Source organism: Dromiciops gliroides, chromosome 3 (genome assembly GCF_019393635.1).
Source record: "Dromiciops gliroides isolate mDroGli1 chromosome 3, mDroGli1.pri, whole genome shotgun sequence".
Lineage (NCBI taxonomy): Eukaryota > Metazoa > Chordata > Mammalia > Microbiotheria > Microbiotheriidae > Dromiciops > Dromiciops gliroides.
Window position 1 is genome coordinate 667,561,969 of NC_057863.1, and position 17,598 is coordinate 667,579,566.

At 41.9% G+C, this 17,598-nt stretch overlaps 2 protein-coding genes across 2 annotated transcripts in view; one reads left to right on the forward strand and one right to left on the reverse strand.

The window, feature by feature from the left end:
* The window catches only part of LOC122749581 (zinc finger protein 420-like), a 410,887-nt gene that overhangs the window by 302,518 nt on the left and 90,771 nt on the right, over positions 1-17,598 (forward strand). The gene's annotated exons all lie outside the window — the stretch shown is intronic.
* Positions 1-17,598, reverse strand: part of LOC122746246 (zinc finger protein 420-like) — a 101,367-nt gene that overhangs the window by 10,077 nt on the left and 73,692 nt on the right. Inside the window, 1 exon segment of the mRNA XM_043991713.1 lies at positions 15,483-15,486. Within this exon segment, the coding sequence (XP_043847648.1) occupies positions 15,483-15,486 (4 nt within the window).

Consider the following 17,598-nt stretch of genomic DNA (forward strand, 5'->3'; position numbering starts at 1 on the left):
CCTGTCTAAAATATCTAATGAGTGGTTGCCAATAAATTATAAGCTTTAGCAAGAGTTAGACTTTTAAGCATTTATTAAGGAGAAGAATTTGATAAAGAGAGAAAGGCCTAGATTCCTATCTATTAAAGGGAGAGCGCATTTCTAGCTCCCTTCTCCACCAGTGTCCTCAGGAAAGAGAGAGAGAGACAGAGAGCCCGGCTCCCCCTTCCTCCTCCCACCAGCAAACGTCACTTCCTGACACCAAAGAAAAGACACATGGTCTTGCCCTCAGAGATGTTCACCTCATTTCTACAGTAAGTCTCCAGCAGGTGGCATCATTCCAATCGTTACAAGGATTAATTGCAAATCTCTCAATGTTTGGGATCAAAAGATTCCCCACTACAATGGCCAGTGGCCATTCTCTCAGCCTTTCCCAAAGCAGTGCAGTACCTGGACTTCTTGCATGTCTCCCCTCCTTTGACAGTTCAATGCCTGCTCTTGTATGTATTCCTCTCATGGATGGCTGGCATCTTGGCTGCTCTGATCTGATAACTCAGAATAAAGGCAATTAATGGCTCAAATGATAAATTTCCATAACCCAAGTCTCATATGGATTTAACAACTGAGGATAATGATGACAGCAAAAAAAAAGATGTGAATTTGCTTTGACTCAGAATATAATATACAATATGCAATAATTCCAAATAATAGCTTTTTTAAGCTAAGTATACAATAACCTTTGTGAAAAATCAGAACATATTTTATACAAGTTAAAATGTTATCTTAAAAGAATGAAAATCTCTATGATAATAAGCCCATACTATGAATTTCAAAATGTAGATGCAATAGCACAAAAAAGATACCCTTATGTAACATTTGAACTGACATTATTTCTTGGAGTGAATCTAGAACATTTTTTATTTCAATATCTAAAATCCCCAAATCTCATATTATCATCTTGCAAAATATGTCACTGTTTATGGCAATAGTAAATTTGATTACATGAATATGAAAAGCTTTTGAAAATGTTCCTCTTTTTTTAAGCTTAGCAAAAATAATACTTCTAGAATTAATTTACACTTGCCATGGCAACCAATTTACCAAGGAAATACTTTATAGAATTTGATTAAATAATCAGTTGGAAAAACAATTTAGAATATGGGAGAACAATACTTCCAGAATTAATATTGTATTATGAAATCAAAACCATCTTGAATTGGTTCAAAAATAGAGAGATAGGGGCAGCTAGGTGGCACAGTGGATAGAGCACCAGCCCTGGAGTCAGGAGGACCTGAGTTCAAATCCAGCCTCAAACACTTAACACTTACTAGCTGTGTGACCCTGGGCAAGTCATTTAACCCCAAGTGCCTCACCAAAAAAAAAAAAAAAAAAAAAGAGAGATAGATGAATGGAGCAAAATGCACATGGAAGAATAAGAGACCATGAAATTTAACAGTCTACATGTGCTGGTACCAGTTTTACCTGGGAGAGATGGATATAAGAGTCCTTCTCTCTGATTTTGATAGCAGGCGGAGTTATCAATATCTGGAAAGAGCCTTCTGTAGCTGTCTGGGCCCCACTATTCTGCTGATATACCCTGTCTCCTGAGTTCAAATCATGTAAGGAAAAGTCCAAGGGGCCAGCCTGTACTGCTGCTCTTGCCTCATAGAGTTCATGTAGCCCAGCTTGTAATTCCTGTATATAGGAAGCAACAGAGGTATTTCCCCCCACCAATGATGTATATCCTGGGGAAAAGGTTTTGCTTGGATGGGGGATGGATCTGGAGTTCTCTTGGCCTGCTGCCCAGGTAGAACAGTGCCAAGGGGAGAACATCAGGCCACTTCAAATGAGTTTCAGGGCACAATTTGCCAGTCATGCTCTTAAGCTCTTTATGCATATGTTCCACCTGGCCTAAGCTTTGTGGGTGGTCAGGTGTATGGAACTGTGGAGTTACTCCCAGGAAAGTGTATATTTGGGATAAAACAGAATCAGTAAAATGTGTGCCCTTGTCAGCATCAATGCAGGCTGGTGGGCCAAAGCAAGGGACTATTTCTTTGAAGAGGGTTTTGGCAACAAAGGCAGCTGTGGTTCTGAGGCTGGGAAACGCCTCCACCCAATGAGTGAGTTGATCAAATACAATAAGACAAAACTTATAAGTTAATTGCAATTAATCCTGTACCTTAAGTACCCCAAAGATTTAACTTCTTGGGAACTCTGGAGTGGAGCCAGCAAGGAGTTCACACAAGAGGAGACACCAGCTTCTCCCTCCATTTTCTCTACCCTAAACACAGAAGGAAATCCAGTTTTTTTGGTTTTTTGGTGAGGCACTTGGGGTTAAGTGACTTGCCCAGGGTCACGCAGCTAGTAAGTGTCAAGTGTCTGTGACTGGATTTGAACTCAGATCCTCCTGAATCCAGGGCTGGTGCTTTATCCACTGTGCCACCAAGCTGCCCCAGGAAATCTGATTTTTTTTTAATAGAATTTTATTTTCCAAAATATATGTCCTGCCTTAGGCGTTCTGATATAATCAATTTGTAGATGCTCAAAAGGTGTATATACCAAAGGATGTCTTCCATAAGCTTTAGCCCTGAAGGCATGTTGATTATAAGTCTGACAGGCAGGGCAAGAGGCACAAACCCTAGAGGCCACGTTAGTCACTCCAGGGGCAATCCAAGCTCTTTTTACTGAGTCCACAATTCCTTGTATGCCAAAATGGACTTTTCTGTAAATAGATAGGCATACCTGACGATGGAAGCTCTGGAGGAGAAGCTCCTTTCACCCAGACCCCATGGCCTCTCTGAGGAGATCTATAACTATTTCGTGTGTTTTTGGTTTTGGGTTTTTTTGTGGGGCAATGAGGGTTAAGTAACTTGCTTAGGGTCACACAGCTAGTAAGTGTCAAGTATCTGAGGCTGGATTTGAACTCAGGTCCTCCTGAATCAAGGGCCAGTGCTTTATCCAGTGTGCCTCCTAGCTGTCCCCTCTATAACTGTTCTGATTCTGCCTCTCTGCACCTCTCTGAGAGGGTCTATAACTGTTTTGATTAAGCTACTTTTGTATAATCCTACAGTATCTTATCATATCTCCCTGTCTATCGCAGTACTAGCAAAATCTAGGGGGTTCATAATGATTCAGGGGTCGATAAGAGATTCTCAACTGCCTAACTTCACTGCCTTGTGGTTTCCTATAATGGAGCTAAAATGCTCTGTCTGTTCCTTTCTTCCCTCTCATTTCCTTCATAAATATATATTGCTATTTCTTAAATTCTTTCAGTACTCAGGGCATCCCAACCTGGACACTGCCTTTCAAAATATTTCCATATTTCTGGCACAGATCGGTACACAAAATGGTTAGAGATAAAGTGTGCATCTCTAGATTCTAATGGATCCAATCTAGTATATTGTTTGGCACTCTTACACAATTTATCATAGAATCTCTTAGGTCTTTCATTAGGTTCCTGAAGTGTATCTACAAATTTTTCCCAGTTATCAGTCTTGCTAGCACACAATTCCATTGCTTTCAACAATGTTTCCCTAGCTTCATGCAACTTATCAAAATGCTCAGGGATATTGGGGTCCCAGTTAGGGTTTTCTAAAGGCCATCAAATAATAACTCTTCCTGATGTTTCTAATGAGTTTGCTGTAGCTAATATATCAGCTCTTTCCCCTGGGGATAATATCATTTCCATGAGGTCAGTAATGTCACCCCGAGTGGGCTGATATCTTCTGAAAATTACTCTAACCTGGCTGATAACTAGAGTGGGATTCTCATCAAATTTAGGAATTTCTCATTTCCATGAACTCAAATCTTTGGGCCCAAAAGGTGTGTATTGTCTGAGCTTTACTACAGTACCCTTTTGGTCATGGGTGAAGATCTCTTGAAGAGGAAGATTTGGGGGCTTTTCTCTCTCCTTTAAAGGTGAGTCTTCTGTGGTTGAAATAAAGGGAGAAAAAATAGAACTTGGGCCATTTGGTGTTCTAGCCTGAGAAACAGGCTCAGATTCAAATTTGGGCTTGGATCCCCCGTCTCTTGTATCCCCTTGTATCAGTTCCCTGCTTGCTTTACTCCAGACTTTCCAATAAAGTAAATGTTTAGGTGGTCAGTGGCATAGGATTCTTTGCAAATGTCTCAATGTTTGAGGATTAAATGACCATGTTCAGGCCATTCTTCCTCTAATATGCTATGCCACATAAAACACAGTCTGATGAAACTTCCCTAGGTCCTGTTTGATTTCACTGTCAGTTTCCCCTCATCCCAATGCAGGAGTAGCCTTCCTCATGGGGAGTCCTGGGGAATTTCACTGGGTGTGCTCTTTTTGATCCTCTCCTTGACATTCAAAACTTTCCTTACCACAACACAAAGCCAGGCAAAAATAAGAATAGGAATAAAAAAATATTCATTAAATTCAAACTAACCAAGTGTTAACATGATCTTCGGGGGGGGGGGGGCCCACCCATGTCTGATTAACCAGGTTAAAGTTAGAAAAGGACTACTTAGGGAGTTAGAGAAACTCATTTGAAAATTTAAAGGGAAAAAAAGCAGGTACTTAGCACTTAGCAGGTACTTTGAAATTTAAAGGGACAGGCACATACAATCAATGAAAAATAGGAGAAAATAAATTTCTTACCCAAGTTCTTTTGCAGTGAAGATCAGAAGATTGAGGGTTCGAGTACTCCTACCTGGCTCAACAAAACTGTGAAGGGGAAAACTACATGTGTGTGGTCCCCTTACCTCTCCCCAGTGTGGGGAAAGCATTCAGCCTTTACTAAAATATAGGAGAGGTTAGCAAAGAGAGAATACGTGTCTCTGACAGAATAGGAAAACCTATCTACCCTCCGGGAGAGACCAGAGCTCAACCTGGCCTGGTCCTGCTGCCACCCCCACGAGGTTCCAACCCCTAACTGACAAAACAAACACAGCACTTCCTGCCTCCCCTGGAAGAGGCGGTCCTTCCACACTGCTTCAAGCTGATTGGTTGGGGGTAGTCTCATGCGGATGTAAGGTCACTTCCTCAGGAGTGGAAGTCTTGGCTTCCTCTCCCAGCCCTACCTCTGTGTGCCCAGCAATAAAAACTTTTACTTAAATTTTGATTGGGTGGTGTGGGCAAGTAATTCTTTGAAAGAGGAATGTTTTCAAGGACACTGGGTAAGGTGATTAACCCTGTTTTCCCATTTCTGCATATATAAAAATGAGCTGGAGAAGGAAATGTCAAACCACTCGACTATGTTTTGCCAAGAAAACCCCAAATGTGGACAAGATGAGTCAGCAAAGCCACCAGCCTCCCTCTCTCCTCCAGCGGCAAGAAAAAACTTGTCTAGTCAGCAAGGCTGTATGCCTATCAAAAGCAAAGAATGACAGCCTCGTGACAATGGGATTGCCACTTGCAGGAGAATGCCATGCCATCATCAGTGCCTCTGCTTCCACCATGACAAACAACTATGAGGACCTGGAAAACCTCATTAATGCGCCAAAAGAAGACCAGATTTTACTTCTGGGACCATGTTAGAAGAGGCTAAGACATGGGGCAGCTGGGTGGCACAATGGATAAAGCACCAGCCCTGGATTCAGGAGGATCTGAGTTCAAATCTGCCTTTAGACACTTGACACTGGGCACAATCACTTAACTCTCATTTCCCCATGGAAAAAAAGAGGCTAAGACAACCAGACATGGGAAGGAGTCTTTGGGAGGGATGGAAACAGCAACAGCAATGACCACTTCATAGTGAAGACTTGTACATCTCATGACCTTCTCATCAGCAACACTGTCTTCTCTTTACCTAAATTCAATAAAAAAGGGACAATGAGGGTTAAGGGACTTGCCCAGGGTCACACAGCTAGTAAGTGTCAAGTGCCTGAGGCTGGATTTGAACTCAGGTCCTCCTGAATCCAAAGTCAGTGCTTTATCCACTACACCACCTAGTTGCCCCTAAACACAATAAAATTTTGTGGATTTACCCATGAAGTAAACATTGACATTTAATAGATTATGTGATTGTAAGGAGAAGAGACATGATGTGAGAGTCATTAAGGCAATGTGTGGCACTGTCAGCTTGACTGATCACAGACTTATCCTCTCCAAGAGAAATATTCACATTCAACAAAAGTGGCAGTCCCAATGCAAGATGACTCACCAGGAGGTTTAATGTCATGTCTCTGAGTAGTAAGTTTGTTGCTAACTTAGAGGGAAAGTTGAGGCCCAACATGCTTGACAACAGTGGAGGAGAAAAGGAAAGGGCAGCTCTGATGGATTGGGTGTGCAGAGCTGCATTTGCTCATCTGGGTCAGAACACTCACAAAGATCAAAACTGGTTTGATGAAAACAATGGCAAAATTCAGAAGCTGCTAAAAGAAAAATGAGAACTCCTTAAGTTTACAGCAGGATAGTTTGTCCATCCCTGAGAAGGCAGAATTTAACTCAATCAAAAGTAAAGTACAAGTGAAGCTTAGAGAGATGCAGGATTCTTGGCTCAGTAAGATGGCAGATGATATTCAGTTTGATGCTGATAGGAACAACCCAAAGCACTTTTGTGATGACCTGAAAGCTTTTTATGGGCCACAGACCCATGGTGCATCTCAACCACCCAGTGCTGATGGAGCCACATTGATTAGTGATAAGGACATGATTCAGGAGAGATGGGCTGAACACTTCCATAGTGTTCTCAACAGACCAACACCAGTCAATACAGAAACCACTAACTGTTTATCTCGTGTTGCATTCCACCCTTCTATAGACAAACTTGCAACTGAAGAAGAAATTTTGAACGCCATTAGGCTTCTCTGCTGTGGCAAAGCATATGGTACTAATTGTATTCCAGATGAGATTTGCAAAGTCAGGTGGGGGGGGGGGGTCCATTACTCATAAAAAAGCTAACAAACCTTTTAGGGTTATATGGAAATAGGAGGTTACTCCCCAAGGGTCCAAGGACACTTCTGTTGTCCATCTCTATAAAGGTAAAGGAAATAGACTGTCCTGTGACGATCACAGGAGGGTCTCCCACTTAGTCATTGCTGACAAGATTCCTGCCAGAAATCTCTTTCATAGGTTCATCCTTCACCTAGAAGATGGTCATCCACCTGGAGCCAGAGCAGCTTCAGAAAAGGTCAAGCCTAGGCTGATAAGGTTTACTGCCTGACCTCTCCAGGAGAAACTCACAGGAGCAGAACAGAGATCTGTAGAGAACATTTGTAGACCTGACCAAGGCCTCTGATACTGTCAGTCATGACTGCTTCTGGTCAAACTGTGGTTGCCTGGAGAGGTTCATCAGTACAGGATGTCAATTTCCTGACCCCATTCCAGCCTGTCTTCTCCAGCAGATGGACCCCTCTATCATCCCACTCTCTTACCAGGCATTTTTGTAGCAGCAAGAAGCAGGAAACAAAGTGATTACTGATTAACTGGGGAATGGCTGAAGAAATCATGAGCAGATGAATACTATAAAATATTGAGGAGGAATGACAAACAGTAGGAGTTCAGAAAATTCATTACTATAAACAGGATGAAATTTGGGATGTTTCATGAGGTCTCTTGTTGGGAGATCCAACAAAGTCTGTGCTGGAACAGGAGGGCTTCCCTTGTTAAGCAGATCCCTAAGTTTTATCTCCAGCATGATTGTCCCAAAGTACAGTCAAGTATGAGCTCCAGGTGAAGCTCCTTCCACAAACACTGCTTTTAGACCCCTACATTCCAGGATCAATGTTGTCTACTCATCACCCTCTTCCAGACAAATGCCCCTGAGCACATTAGCTGAGTCTTTTCTCAGAGTGAATCCTCTGAGATAATGTGAAATAAGAGAAGATTATGGCCTGAAGGTTTTATCACATGGATTATACTCCTAATGTGTGGATTCCCTGATGTGCAGCAAGACTGGAGCTGCATCTGAACTTCTTTCCACACTGATTACATTCATAAAATTTCTCAGGGGCAGCTAGGTGGCGAAGTGGATAGAACACTGGCCCTAGAGTCAGGAGGACCTAAGTTCAAATCCGGCCTCAGACACTTAACACTTACTGGCTGTGTGACCCTAGGCAAGTCACTTAACCCCAATTGCCTCACCAAAAAAAAAAAAAAATCTCTCCATTGTGGATTCTCTGATGTGCAACAACAATGGGACTCCAGGGTGCAGCTAGATTGTTCAGTGGATAAAGCACTGGCCCTAGATTCAGGATGATCTGAGTTCAAATCCCAACTCAAACATTTGACACTTACTAGCTGTGTGATCCTGGATAAGTCACTTAACCCTCATTGCCTCAACAACAACAAAAGGATGGAAATCCATGTGAAAGCTTTTCCACACTGAACACATTCATAAGATTTCTCTCCAGGGTGGATACTCTCATGCTTAGCAAGACTGGAGTTCCATGGGAAAGGCTTTCCACACTTGGTACATTCAAAAGGTTTCTCTCTAGTGTGAATTCTCTGATGAGCAGCAAGACTGGAACTCTGTGTCCCCCACAGTTTGGGTAATGCCCTTCCCAGTAAACAGGTTCTAATCAGGGTAATTATTGGCTCCCTTCCTAGATGGGTGGTCTGAGGCAGGCCTGAGGCTAACTTCCAGACCATATTTCCTGGAAGGAGAAGCTGCCCAGTGGGGGATCTATACCAGCCAGTGGTTTCCAGGGTAAAACCCTGGCCTGGAGAGGAGTTGACTTCCTCTTGGCATGAGAGGGAGAGATTCCTGAGGGAATGGAGGGAGGGGGAGGGATCAAGGCGAGGGTGGGGCACCCTCTGGTTGCAGCTTTAGCTGCAAGGTCTGCTCTCTGGTTTCCCTGAGAAATAGAGGAGTCTCCCATTTGGTGACCCCAAAGGTGCATCACAGCCACTTCACGAGGGAGAGTTACTGCCTCCTGAAGATGCATGATTTCTGACCCGTGTTGGGTGGGGGAATTCTGGGAGGTTAACAGGCCCCGTTCTTTCCAGGTGGTGACATGCGTGTGAAGAACATGGAGGCAGCTTGAGAGTGTTAAGGCTAAAATTCTAGCTAAACTGTCTAAAATATCTAATGAGTGGTCGCCAATCAATTACAAGCTTTAGCAAGAGTTAGACTTTTAAGCATTTATTAAGGAGAATAAGAATTTGGTAAAGAGAGAGAGAAAGGCCTAGATTCCTATCTATTAAAGGGAGAGCACATTTCTAGCTCCCTTCTCCGCCAGCGTCCAGAGGAAAGAGCGTGAGACCGAGCGCCAGTCTCTTCCTTCCTCCTCCCACTAGTCCGCGTCACTTCCTGAAGCCTGGTCTTGCCCTCAAAGACCTTCGCTTCATGGGCAGAACTCTTCTACAGTAAGTATCCAGCAGGTGGCGTCATTCCAATCGTTACAAGAGTCAGTCTAGATGTTCGCTGAGCTGTCCTGAGCCAGCCCTAAGGCCCTCAGGAGGGCCATAAGTTCTGCTCTCTGAGCAGAAGGCCCTGGAGGGAGACTGAGCCTCAACAGTGTCGGGCAAGGAGACAACAGAGTACCCAGCCCTCTTCTCCCCATCAGTGAAGCAGATGAGGTCTGGGTTTGGTAGGGGAGTGTCCTGCAGGTCTGGACACTGGAGAATATGTGAGCAATGAATGCTAGGCTGTCATGGGGTGTGCTACCTTCAGGATGTGGGAGAAGGTAGTGGGGTTTAATGTCCTACACACGTGTAAAGGGAGCCCTGGGGGCCTAGCAAAAGAGCCTGGTATTTAGTCACATGCCCTGCGGTAAGCCATCGGAGTCCTGTATGCTCCAGAACACCAATGGCACGATGGGGGATGTGGGAAGGGAAGGACTGCCACAGGCTGGCCCGGAGTTAGTTTAGAAGCTTCCTCAATCTGTGGGCCATGGCTGCCTCAGCTCCCAGGCAGGCAGGCCAACCCCTAGCTACATCATCAAGTTGCTTGAGAAGTAGGCAATAGGGCAGAGATCGGGCCCTAGGGATTGGGGAGCACACCTAAGGCAAATTGTTTCTTTTCAACTACCCTGATCTTCATGTCTCACTGATACTATACATACCCCAAATGACAGAGAGACACTTGTCACTTGAAAAGTATTTTATCTCATAAAAATTTAGTGAATATTCCTTTTAACATCAAGATAAATTTTAAGCTCATTTTTTTTACAGAGAAGTACTTTTAGGAAGAAATATTTAAATGAAAATTTTGAGACATGTTTAATTAATAACTTATGTGATTTTATTTGTAAGCCGATGTATTGCAATGAAAACTGGATATTGATAACACTTAGGTACTAACCTACTGTGATTAGTAAGACTTTTTGAACTGAGGGAAAAGCTTTTCTGTGACCCTGAATATTCTTTCTGAATTTCATTCTTCACTTTGTCATGTCCCACTTATACTTCTCATCACATATTTCTACACCAGAGTAGGCAAAGTAGAAGTCTGCTATTGCATTACTGAACTTGTTAGTTATTCAATTAATACTAAAGCATCTAAATGACTGCAATAGTTTTTAAACTGTAAGTGGGAAAGGTCTCGCCATTTGATTCTTCTTTCACAGCCTAAGCAAGACTTAAATTAGTGGTTTGTAACGATTGGAATGACTCCACCTGCTGGAGACTTACTGTAGAAGAGTTCCGCCCATGAAGCGAAGGTCTTTGAGGGCAAGACCAGGAGTCTTTTCTTTGGTGTCAGGAAGTGACGCGGGCTAGTGGGAGGAGGAAGGAAGAGACTGGCGCTCGGTCTCATGCTCTTTCCTTTGGACTCTGGTGGAGAGCGGAGCTAGAGATGTGCTCTCCCTTTAATAGACAGGAATCTAGGCCTTTCTCTCTCTTTACCAAATTCTTATTCTCCTTAATAAATGCTTAAAAGTCTAACTCTTGCTAAAGCTTATAATTTATTGGTGACCACTCATTAGATATTTTAGACAGTTCAGCTAGAATTTTAGCCCTTAACAGATGGCTGACCACGCAGAGGAAAGCTGAACCTCACTTCTGATCTTCTGGTTGGGTAAGAAATTTCCCCTACCGTATCCCTTTAAAATCGAAGTACTGGGGCAGCTAGGTGGCGCAGTGGATAGAGCACTGGCCCTGGATTCAGGAGTACCTGAGTTCAAATCCAGCCTCAGACACTTAACACTTACTAGCTGTGTGACCCTGGGCAAGTCACTTAACTTCAATTGCCTTACTAAAAAAAAAAAAAAATCGAAGTACTGCTGAATTGCCAGGTATTTTCCCTTTAAATTTTTTCAAATGGACCTTTTAAACTCCCTAATTACCCTATTTTTGATTTTAGTCTGTTTAACCAGACAAATGGAAGATAAGATCATGTTAATGCTTTGTTTTTGTGGATTTTTAATTTTTATTTTTGTTAGAAGAGCAAGAAAGGTGCTCAGACAAGGGACTATCTCCCCCTCTCCAAGCCATGCTTTTTTCAGAGAAACTTCAAGCACTCCAGTATTTTTTTTCAAATTCTAATGCTGAGAGATTCTCTAATTTTGCATGCCTGGAGGCAAGGACCCAACCTCTGGAAGCTTTTAATCCCCTAGCGCCTGGAGGCAAAGTGGGGGAAGAGGAAACCAGGCCAGAGTTCAAAATCAAGTCTGATTCAAATTGCCCTGGTCCCTCCCCTCCTCTCCAGACTCCACCTTCCACAACTCCCATGGCCAAGCCCATGGATTCCCCTGCCCGGGGAATTTGCCTGGCATACTGCATGGGCAGTACATATTGCTCAAGTGTGGGAATGCTCATATCCCATCATTTTTCTGTTCTTTTATGGTAACCCCCTTAATTATCTCAGGTGTCATGATAAATAACAGTGTTGAATTTGGCCTTGACACCTGTTACCAATTATATTAGATTTTTAAATTTCTCATAATGGCATGAGGATAATTAGGCAGATGGTGCAAGAAGTGATGAAACAAAGATAAAAATTATTTTTAAAAAAATTAATATCGCAGTAATTGTCTTCTCAATTTACCTTCCACAAGGGGGGACTATAGTAATATTAATTTTAAAGAATGTTTCAATTTTTGTTTTATTATATGTTTCATGTGTAACAACTAAGATTCTGAATTCCCTTGGACATGTTTTTGGGAATTCTGTTAAGGGCTAAAATTCTAGCTAAACTGTCTAAAATATCTAATGAGTGGTCGCCAATAAATTATAAGCTTTAGCAAGAGTTAGACTTTTAAGCATTTATTAAGGAGAATAAGAATTTGGTAAAGAGAGAGAGAAAGGGCTAGATTCCTATCTATTAAAGGGAGAGCACATTTCTAGCTCGCTTCTCCACCAGCATCCTCAGGAAAGAGCCCCAGTCAGAGCACCAGGCTCCCCCCTTCTTCCTCCCACAAGCAAATGAAGAGACTGCTGGTCTTGCCCTCAAAGACCTTCACTTCATGACAAAGCTTTTCTATAGTAAGTCTCCAATAGGTGGCGTCATTCCAATCATTACAATAGGGAGGGTTGAGGAGGGAGGAAGAAAAATTTAGAACACAGAATTAGCTCAGGGACCTTGATCTCATTGAAGTGGGCTCAAGGAGGGAATAGCTTTCAAACCCAATTGGGAGGAGCAATCTATTTAACCCTGCAGGAAAATAGGAGGGGAAGAGGACAAGGAAAGAAGGGTGAAAAAAGAGAGTGCAGAGCGAGGGAGTAGTCAGTCAGAAGTAAAACACTTCTGAGGAGGAATAGGTGAAAAGAAGATAGAGTAAATGTCATGGGAAGGGAGTGGGATGGAGGGAAATCGTTATGATGATTGATTATAATGTATGGTACCTACTTTGCTGGGCTTTTATGAAGAAAATTCTCTGTCAAGCTTAAGGTACTATATACAGGTTATGATGAACAGGATACTATCAGGAAAACCTGGAAAGACCTACATGAACTGAAGCAGAGTGAAATGTACTGTACACAAAATAACAGCAATAGTGGGGGATGATCTGCTAGGAAGCATGTGGTTATTTTTAGCAAGGCAATGATCCAATATAACCCTGAGGGACTTATGAAGATTGCAGCCCATCTGCAGAAAAAGAAGTGATAGTATCTGAAAACAGATGGAAACACATTTAAAAATTTTTTTTAATTTCCTCTTGAACAATTCCTTAATCTGAAGTTTGGGGGTTTTTGACTGTTTTCTCTCACAACTAGCTAATAAGGGAATTTTTCCATGACTACTCATGTATAACTTATGCTGAATTGCTTGAGTTCTTGTGGGTGGGGAGTAGGAATAGAGGGGGGAAGAGAAGTTGGAACACAAAGTTTTTTTTTTAATTGATGTTAAAATTTTGTTTTTACATATATTTTGGAAAATAAAATTCTATTCAGAATAAAAAAAATAGAAATTGCATCTGATTTGATCCTCACAAGAATCCTCTGAGGTAGGTGATCATAACATTTTCATTTTACAGATTTAACAGGTAAGGAAATTGAGGTAGAGAGTGCTGAAGTCATTTACATAAAGTCACTCAATGAGTAATTGTCTAAGATGTGAGGTCCAAAATTGTCCAATATGCAAGAAAAACCACTGAGGTAGAACTCCAAGCCAATAACACTTTATTTTTTAATTTTTTTTTGTTTTGCAGGGCTATGGGAGTTAAGTGACTTGCCCAGGGTCACACAGCTAGTAAGTGTCAAGTGTCCGAGACTGGATTTGAACTCAGGTACTCCTGAATCCAGGGCCAGTGCTTTATCCACTGCGCCACCTAGCTGCCCCCAATAACACTTTATTAAAGAGTTCTTGGCTGCCTCTAATGAAGTGAAACTCAGATCTTCCTCATGTTCTGACAACCCTCCTTTCTAGAGGACTTTACTTTTTTTTAAAAATCTTATTTTTGAATTGTAGAATGAAACAAGCATTTCCATAACACAGTACAATAAAAAAGGTGATTGCATATAAAACAGCAAGCCTGCTACACCCAACTTGCTATTCCTTTCAAATAAACATCAATATGATATAAATTTCTTTTTTTATGGTCTCCCCCTCTCCTGCTCTGGAGATATCTGCTATTAGACACAAATAGTTATATTTGTATAAAATTATTTTATACATCCTTCTATTCACCAGTTCTTTCCTTGGATCCAGATAGGACTTTTTCATATGTCCTTGATAGTTAATTTGGGTGTTTATAATAGTCAATATAACTTAGTCACTCAAAGTAGTTCTTAGAACAATATTGCTATTACTATATACAATGTTCTCTTGCTTCTCCTCATTTCACTCTTCATTATTTAATGCAAGTCTTTCCAGGTTTTCCTAAAATCATTGAGCTCATCATTTCTTATAGCACAATTGATCACAATAATATGCCACATCTTGTTCAGCCATTCCCCGGTTGATGGGCATCTCTGCAACTTCCAGGTCTTTGCCAGCACAATGAGAACTGCTATAAACATTTGAGAACATTTAGTTTCTTTCCCTTTTTCCATAAACATCTTCAGAAATAAAGGAAGTAATGGTATTACTGGGTCAAAAGTTATAGGTAGGGGCAGCTAGATAGAGCACCGGCCCTGGAGTCAGGAGTACCTGAGTTCAAATCCGGCCTCAGACACTTAACACTTACTAGCTGTGTAACCCTGGGCAAGTCACTTAACCCCAATTGCCTCACTTTAGAAAAAAAAGGTTATAGGTAGTTTAATAATTCTTTGGGCAGAATTTCGGATTGCTCTCTAAAATATTTGGATGATTTCAACAGTGCCACCAACAATGAATTGGTGTTCCATTTCTTTTACATCCCCTCCAGCAGTTGTCACTTTCTTCTCTGTTATTTTAACCAAACTTTTGCATATAAAATGATATGTCATGGTTGTTTTAATTTGTATTGATCTCATCATTAATGATAGAGAGCATTTTTTCATTTGACTATAAATTGTTTTGATTTCTTCATTCAAAAACTGCCTGTTGGGGCAGCTAGGTGGAGCAGTGGTTAAAGCACTGGCCCTGGATTCAGGAGGACCTGAGTTCAAATCCAACCTCAGACCCTTGACACTTACTAGCTGTGTGACCCTGGGCAAGTCATTTAACCCCAAGTGCCTGACCACAAACCAACAACAACAAACTGCCTGTTGATATCATTTGACCATTGGATGACTTGTATTCTTATAGATTTGCCTAAGTTCTTTAAATATTGTAGATATGAGGCTTTTATCTCATCAATAGCCCATAAGAATTCCCCCTAATTTTCTGCTTTTATATGATCCTGGCTATATTTGTTTTTTTCAACAAAACCTTTTTTAACTTAATGTAATTTAATTGTCCATTTTATATCTAACTTTGCTGTCTACTTCTTGTTTATTCATAAATTGTTCTTCTATGCATAAATCTGATAAATAATATATTCAATGTTCTTCTAATTTTCTTATAAAATCTCTCTTTATATATGTCTCCAGTATGACCTGATGCTGGTAAATTGTGTATGATATTGGTCTATACCCTGTTTCTGCCATACTGCCCTAAAGTTTTCTAAAAATGTTTACCAAATATTGAATTTTTATCCCCAAATCCTAAGTCTTTGCACTTGTCAAATACAAGGTTACTCTACTTATTTGCTGCCATAAATTGTATGTCTACTCTATTTCATTGCTCTACCTTCCTATTTCTTAGCCAGTAGCAGATAGTGTGATAATTACTGCCTTATAATCATAGAGTTTAAGGCTGGGTAATGCTAAACCTCCTTTTTAAAAACACCCTTTGCTTCCTTTGATATTTTTGGGTTTTAACTTTTCCAAATGAATTTTGGGCCTTCCTTCAATAAAGCTTGATTCCAGACACTCAGAAGGGTCAAAATAAAATGCAGGGTCTCATTGGTTGACAGAGTTTGATTTTGATCCTTCAGGAGGACCAGAAATGAAGCATCAGCATGGAGGTGGGGGTGGGTCACAGGATAGGCAGGGCAAGGGTCATCTCCTCTAAGGGGCCATAAGATGGTCACCTGCTCATATTGGGCAAGACAAACTAGCCTGGAGGTACAAAAATAAGGTGGGGCCTTTCCACATCAGGTGAAGGTATCCCACCCCTGCTGGGCTTAGGTAAGTGAACTTTAGAATGGGTAATTCACACCTCCGGGGCCTAATACACAGAAACTTTCATCACTATCCCCATGGAATGCTATCAAACTGACTAATAGTGATTGGAATTAAATAGGGGTCCAATTAATAACCTAACACAAAGGGCAGATTTGTACCCAAGACTTCCTGACTCCTGAGACCAATATGCCACCTAGCTGCCTCACAGAATAGATATAAAGCACTTGGCAAACATCAACGTGCTACACACAGAACCTCTAGGTTTAAAGTACTGTGTCTCTGTTCACCGAATGATGTGCAGAGGACAAGAGGTCCTGCAACACTGGATAAAGTGTCATGGGTAGCAAAAGAAGGAAGACAATGAAATGTCCCAACTGTAAGCCAGGGACCTGGACTTTGACTTCAGGCAAAACTGCCAAGTCCTTCCCTGACTTTCCTTTCTGGACTGATTTCACATCACTCCCTTCACATGCAGTGTTCCAGCCATAGGAGCCTATGTGCAGTTTCCCATCCTGGGCATTGGACCTCACATCTCCACAGCCCCTCCCAAGTGCTGCCTCTGTCCATGGTACCAAAGGGAAGGGACTAACCCTTTCTACAATGCCTCCTATGTGCCGGGCTCTCTGCTAGGCACTTTACAGATATTCTCTTCTTTGATCCTCTTAAGAATCCTTTGAGACAGGTACGATTATTTTGCAAACTTTACAATTGAGCAAACTGAGGCAGACAGAGCTTCACAGACTTGCCCAAGGGCCTACAGCTAGTGAGTGTTTGAGATGGCTGTGAAACCAGCTCTTCCTTAGTCCAAGTCCAGCCCTCTATGAACTCTGCTGCCACCTCGTGGTGCTTAGTGGTAACTCCAGTTCCCTTGTCACTCCCTGTCCCATCCAGCACAGACTCCCCTTGACTCCTATCTCACTGATGTCTCTCTCATCTCTTGCTTCCTCTTCGCTCCCGCTATCATCGCCCATATCCAAGCTCCCCATCTCTCTCACCTAGCTAGATCTCCTGGTCTTCATTTTTCAATCTGTGCTACCCATGATTTCAGAAAAATTTCTGAAAACTCTTGGTATAATTTCTTCCCTTCAAAAGTGTTCACTGGATCCTCAATGCATGCATGATCTCCAGCTGCTAATCCAGTCCCAACAAGCTGATTTAATTCTTGATACAAAGCCTTGGCTCTAGACAAATCTACTCACTCACTGTGCCCTCAGTAGACCTAGTGCAGCCAGAGTTGACTCACAGTATTGCTGTTCTCTGTTTCCCAGAAGCTATTCCCTCTCCCTCCCTACCTCAACACCGCCCCTTCCCCAATCACTGAAGGGCTTTGAAGATCTCAGTAGCTGGAGGCTCCCAAGGAGATATAAGGGAATTCAGTATGCTGAGTGTAATAAGCACTGACTTTGGGCAAGGTGAAGGCCATTGTGCTATAGAGAAATCTGTTTGAGTTCAAGTCCTCATTAGACACAAGCTACCTGAATAAAAATGGCCAAGTTTCTTTACCATGATGTTCCTGGGCTCATTAGCTCCCTAAGCCTTGAGGTGACAGCTAAGTTGCTTTTTTTGTTCCAGTGGAAAGAGTTAACATGCAAGGAAGTTCCCTACATCAATGAATTCACAGGTACTAGCCTCTCCATCCTTCTAGTGGTGCAAGTCATTGTGCTGGATGCCAGGGACAC